Below are 5,964 nucleotides of genomic sequence, written 5' to 3'. Positions count from 1 at the left end.
CTTTGGGAAGGGAGTCCTCTTGCTGGGCATTTTTGCCCCAGCAGGGACCCTGGCATAGCAGCGAGCCATCATATGGCCGCGCTTGCCGCATTTAAAACAGACCACGTCTGCATTGCCCAACTCCATAGGAGTGGCATCTGTCCTCTCGGCCGACGGCTTATACCAAGCTGTCGCCGAGGCACTGTTGTAGGATTGCTCCTCAACTAAGGCAATTTGGATTGCCTCTTCCATCGTCGACGGCACCTTTCTAAAAAGGGCCTGTCGCGATGGGCCATGCCGTAGTCCGTTCATAAACGTGGGCACCTTAATGTGCTCCGGAATCGGACCTACGGTTATGGATGCGGACAGCGAGCGCATCTCTTGCACATACTCTTGCAGAGATCGCTTCGCCTGTCGCGCCCCAAAGAAGCGCGCCTGAAGCAACACTTCGTTGTTCGGCGGCTGGTACATGGCGCGAATCTTATCCTTAAAGATCGCCCATGAGGGGAACGCTTTTCTGTCCGCCATAAGCGCCGAGTAAGCCCACTCTGAGGCCTTACCGCGCAGATGCGACATAGCGTACGACACCATCCGGCTGTCGTCCTCGATGAGCTGGGCGACACCACATTGCTCCACGGCTAAAAGCCAGTGGACAATCGTGTGCGCCGCAGTTCCATCGAACTTGGGCGGGTCCATCCGAATGGGCCTCGGCTGATGCGGCCGGGCAGAGAGCATCTCAACAGTCCTGTTGAGAGCCTCGCTCCGAGCCTGCTCATGCCTCAGCTCATCCTGAGTCTGAGTGACGGACTCCGCCGCAGCATGGCCTTGTGCCTCGGACGCGGCCCTCCGCTGTCCGAGCACGAATGCCTCAAACTGCTCCAACTGAGCAACATTTTGCTCAGGAGGACTCCCCAGGAGCCTGACCAGGGCTTGTTCACCAAGTCCCTGCGCCATAAGCCATGCCACCTCCCGATGATGTTCGGAGAGGTGGGAAAATGAGCCCAATCAATATTGAGGCTCATCCTCACGTACACACGCAGAGATGCGGGTCGTGGGAAGGATTTCAAGTGCTACCAAGTGTAGGCGGGCACGTCGTAATGCGACCACGCTCTACTTAGACACACACCCTAGCACAGCGAGGAAGCGGTTAAACCTGCTTCTCTTGCGTGCAGTGAGGTAGTTGTGGTGGGTGCCTTAGCGACCTCACCCAACGCACTAAGTGAGGTGCACGCAGTGAGGTAGTTGTGGTGGGTGCCTTAGCGACCTCACCCAACGCACTAAGTACTCTAGTAAAGTGTCGTCACGGGAGCGGTAATCTGGCTCCTCGTGCGCACTTACTAAGTAGAAAGTAGTTTTGAGACTGATTTGTATTTAATCGCATTAAATATAAATACCTATTTTAACCAATCAAAAACGTCATCTCTGTAGATAACACTAATATGTATCTTTCTAAATAACTTGCGTTACGGATATCGCTAGGCATCATCCTCCTAATGTGAATGCATCTATGTGCATCACATTCACAAGGGTTGGTCACAAATGTGAACCACACCCGAGTGGTGGGTCTAATTACTCTTTTAAGTAAGTGACCATCCCCTTAAGTGCACCAAGCTACTTAACGGATACTGTGTAACATTAGGGCAACTTAAGCTCGTTACATAGATATTAATATAATAAGTTCAGTAGTAGATAGAAGATCGTTACGTAGGATACTAAATATACTAATACAGTTTTACTTTCCCGGATTATTATCCTTCAAATTACCTTTGGTAGCTTAAGACTCTTACCTACTTAGAAACCTTCCTATGTACCCCTTTACACATGAAGTGTCGAGGCACGTAATCTTCACTGTAATCAGTGTAAGGTCAACTAGTACTTACCAGTACTAGGTGAGAGGTGCCCCGTTACAGGTTATATAATAAGGGCGAATGGGAGCAAGATTTCATGACAAATGTCTGCAAATTTTACAACTCCGGCGGTCGCTCCCTATTTCTTTCGTTTTTCGTATTGGATTCTTCCGGAATGCCTTTTAAGTATTTCAACCAATGAAATACGTAACAAATCTTATTAGATTGAAATTCATTAATGCCATCTGCTGCTCTTCTTTGCCAACACAATTTACAATCATGGCGGCCAAATTCTCCATGGTCAACACCTCCGGATTGTTTGATTCAGCGGCCCATGTAGAGGCGTCGGACCGAATGCAGAGCGCGATGGAAGAGCTGAAGCTGAAGAACGATCATCAGGAAACAACTCGAATGAAAGAGCAAAAGGAACACGAAAGGGTGGAGAAACAGCATGCGCGTCGAATCGAAGAGGGGCTGGCTGCCAAGGCGGCGTACGAGAAAGAAGATCGCTCGTACATTGGACATACGAATCACGAAATAGCATCTGAATCGGACGATGATACCAGGCTGGATGAGCTGGAGGAAGATCCGGAGCTAGAACGGTCTCTTTCGCGGAGATAGAAAGTGGTTGTTCCTTTGCTAAGTGAAGCCATATCTGTGAAATGTATGTAGAATACGCGCGGCACGGTTAAAGCAACTTCAGCAGGAGTATGAAGAAAAGAAAATGCTTCTTGCTAAAGGTCACGGTGAATACCGTGAAATTAGTCAAGACGAGTTTTTAAAAGAGGTGACGACTAGCCCATTAGTGGCAGTGCATTTTTACCACCGTGATTTCGATCGCTGCAAAATTATGGACATGCATTTAAAGAAGCTGGCACAAAATCACATTGAATGCAAATTTCTAACTTTAAATGCGGAGAAAGCGCCATTTTTTGTGGAGAAACTCCTGATTCGAGTGCTACCAACGATCGTGTGTTTTCAAAATGGATTGGCGTTTCCCGAGCGAGTGATTGGTTTTGATGGATTGAAAGATGATGACGACGAAATGACGGCAAGCGACAAGTTTCCCACCATTGCAGTAAGCACCGTCAATTGTTGCTGTCATTTGTGTACACCTATCGTCAACATGTACTTATTTATGTTATATTGATTGTAGCTCGCCCGCAAGATGGTGAGAATTGGCGCTTTACGCGAAAATTTCGAAATTGACGCAGAGTAGCGAGCTTTTTTTATAAAAATGCTGGAGTGATCGCCGCAATGGAATCGTACAAATAGGAACGGCTTTCCACCTGAATGGAACGGCGCCATTAATGACGCCAACATATCATTTAAACCGAACCCATTTTGGGGGCGCAAACGATTTGTAAACGAAACGATTGTCCTCTTGCCTAAAAATAGAACGCCAAATTGCTAGATTCATGGCAATTTCTCGTATTTGATTGGTCAATACATTGTAAATATTGCATTATTAACTACTTATAGAAAATACGACAAACGAACGCTGCCATCAGCCGCGCGCGGCAGCCCTCATTCGCTTCGCCTAGCGCCGCCCTAAAGGTAAGGTCATAAGGTTCTACTGCTTGTGTTATCCTCTTTTTCATTGGCCTTATTGAAATATTCGCTTCAAGATGAACAACGCGGGGTCAAGCAGCTCTGTGAACCGCAGACGAGTGTCCAAGCCGCCTTCGGACAAGATGAATGCGCACTATGGCAACCGGAACGCACCTTTGGCCGTGGCTGTGGCCATTCCTTCGCATCAGAGTCCTTTTGAGAAGCTTAATACACTTAAATTGCTTCTTGATTGCGGACATTTGACGGCCGACGAGTATCAGGAGCGCAAGACGCAGATTATTAATGACATGACGGGTACCTCTACCGAGCGGAAAAAAACATCGCCACGGCTGAGAAGGCCAGGTCCTTCCAGTGTGAATCCATCGCCTCCACCACTTCAGCCACTACTCAAGACTGTCGTGCCCCATGGTCCGCCTGATTTCTCGAGGATTCGACGCGAACGAGCGGACAAGTTGAGTTTTGATGTCGATACGTTAGAGTGGCATTCGACACCCGTGAGGGTGAAATTAGACTTGGTGCCATTCGCGACGGGACAATTGCGAAATGCCTATTATTTGCAGGTTCAAAGAGATCCCACTTGTGACTTTCTGACTTGTGAGTTATAACTTTTTTGCAATGTTGCAGGAGATGAGAAAGGACGAGAGTTCGTGTCGATTGTTAGTGGCTAAAGTGAGTCTACGTCCGGCGGAACCTAGCACGTATCTCAGTGACGTGGAAATGCAAGCTGTGTGTGCCCATTATGCGGCTTTGTACAATGAGCACGAACCGCCGCTGAAAGTATGTTATGCACGGTCGTGGCTGCTGAAGCTACGAGATCGCAGACGAGGGACGCTTGTGTGCTCCGTGGAAGAATTTCTACCTGGTGCTTATGTGAAATACAGTAATAACAATGGCTACGTCGGGCGAGAAACGAGTTCGACGGAAGAACGGGAACGTAATACGCCTCAGGCGTTTTCGCACTTTACATTTGTGGCCTCAGATTTTCGGTTAATGATTGTCGACATACAAGGCGTGGCGGACAGTTATACGGATCCTCAGATTCACTCAGCCGACGGTCGGGGCTTTGGTGTCGGAAATCTCGGAACGTTTGGAATGGAAAAGTTTCTCGAAAGCCATCGGTGCAATGAGGTTTGCCGATGGTTGGGACTTCGTAGTATCAATGAACAGTACAAACCTGGTGGAACCGCGGCTCCAGGTTACGAAATGCCATTTGGCGGAGCAATTAAAAAGTCTACAAATCGGATTACGGAAGAGCGCAATACCTTTTCAACATCAGTGACGGTAAGCGAAGCGTTTGGAGACACAGCAAGTGCTGATTTTACGGAACGAGAGGGCTTTGACGATGATGACGACAACGATGAAGAAAACTCAGACGAGCACTCGGACTCAACGTCATACGCGACGGATTCGTCGCCGGCAATGTCCGGACTGCATTCCCGACGACTGAAAGGAAAGTCCCGAAAGCGATTTTCTCCTTGTGCCTCACGAGACATACGAAGTGACCAATCAATAGATCGGGAGATTGGCCGTCGCTTTCGGCATCCCACGCAACTTAGCAAAAGTGGCGGGCTTGTGACAGGTAGCCCCTGTATCGGTGGTAGTGGAGGTTTGTGGACATGCGTGGTTCGTAATTTATGCTGCGGATGTGCATGACTTTGGGTCTCATGACGTAATTATTAAGGGTGGCAAACACCTTGTTGATGTAATTGTATTCTATTCTTGCATTGGCTCCAGATTTTTTGTAGTAGGCACAAATTTATCACTTAACTCGCCCACCGGCCACCCCTTTTGATTCCGCTGTTTGATGGGTAAGTAGGTCGTGCATCACCGCTTTGAAGCATAGCAAGGATCGTAATCAGTGAACTGAATAATTTTACTCTGCAGCCCAGATTGTCTGTCAATGCAATTCGTAGCTTGTTTGAAACACATGTGCCGTTTCGTAGTAAAGTACGATTTACTTATACCTTACACTTGTAAAAAGTACAAAATAGTCGACGTTTTCATTGTACCAATCATTTACACACGGTTATATGTACAAATCCTTCACGAGTTTTTTTTTTAATTTCTGCAAAGCATTTGGCTCGTAGTGATGTTCCGGTAGCACTTCGCTGTTGTGTAGAGTTAAAATAGCCTTCAGGTATCTGCTACAGTCGCCGACCATAAACAGCGCATGTAACAAACACAATTGGCTCCAATTACGTACTTCTCGTTGATCGTTCAACGACGACCCCAGAGTAGCACCAGTATTAGAAGGGCCTCTAGCGTTACTTAGAAATGACGAGGTTGATATTACATGTTGTAATAATAAATCTCAAAGACAACAATAAGGCCCATTACGAATTGATCACCTACCTGTAACGGGGCACTGCGACTTGTACTGTTTCAGTACAAGTCCACTTCACACTGCTTCAGATGTGAGTGGTGCCTCTCGTTAGGTGACGTACACTGTACGTATAGAGGAAGACTTCTCTTAAGGCAAGTTAACTTAAGAGGGTAAAATGAAAACTGTATTAATATAGTTAAGTGTCTTGTTAATCTATCGTTGTAAATGTTGTCTTAACTATAA

At 47.2% G+C, this 5,964-nt stretch overlaps 2 protein-coding genes across 2 annotated transcripts; both read left to right on the top strand.

Annotated features, from left to right (window-relative positions):
* Nucleotides 1-2,074: 2,074 nt before the first annotated feature.
* CCR75_006547 (uncharacterized protein) lies at nucleotides 2,075-3,298 on the top strand. The gene is made up of 3 exons (XM_067964617.1): nucleotides 2,075-2,428; nucleotides 2,499-2,904; nucleotides 2,983-3,298. The coding sequence occupies exons 1-3, from the start codon at nucleotides 2,106-2,108 to the stop codon at nucleotides 3,043-3,045; spliced, it is 792 nt and encodes a 263-aa protein (XP_067814908.1). The 5' UTR covers nucleotides 2,075-2,105; the 3' UTR covers nucleotides 3,046-3,298.
* A 156-nt stretch (nucleotides 3,299-3,454) lies between these two features.
* CCR75_006548 (uncharacterized protein) lies at nucleotides 3,455-5,497 on the top strand (the record flags this gene model as incomplete). The annotated part of the gene is made up of 3 exons (XM_067964618.1): nucleotides 3,455-3,958; nucleotides 4,023-5,206; nucleotides 5,283-5,497. 2 exons carry the CDS (start codon nucleotides 3,455-3,457, stop codon nucleotides 5,049-5,051), a joined length of 1,533 nt encoding a protein of 510 aa, XP_067815090.1. The 3' UTR covers nucleotides 5,052-5,206; nucleotides 5,283-5,497.
* Nucleotides 5,498-5,964: the final 467 nt, after the last annotated feature.

Source organism: Bremia lactucae, linkage group LG10 (assembly GCF_004359215.1).
Source record: "Bremia lactucae strain SF5 linkage group LG10, whole genome shotgun sequence".
Lineage (NCBI taxonomy): Eukaryota > Oomycota > Peronosporomycetes > Peronosporales > Peronosporaceae > Bremia > Bremia lactucae.
Note: the sequence above shows the minus strand (reverse complement) of the source record. Positions and strands in the feature narration are given on the sequence as shown.

Bases quoted from the DNA above. Each gene is read 5' to 3' on its own strand.
- CCR75_006547 (XM_067964617.1), top strand. From the start codon at position 2,106: ATGGCGGCCAAATTCTCCATGGTCAACACCTCCGGATTGTTTGATTCA. The intron at 2,429-2,498 runs GTCTCTTTCGCG...AAATGTATGTAG, and splicing joins GAAGATCCGGAGCTAGAACG to AATACGCGCGGCACGGTTAA. The intron at 2,905-2,982 runs GTAAGCACCGTC...TATTGATTGTAG, and splicing joins ACAAGTTTCCCACCATTGCA to CTCGCCCGCAAGATGGTGAG.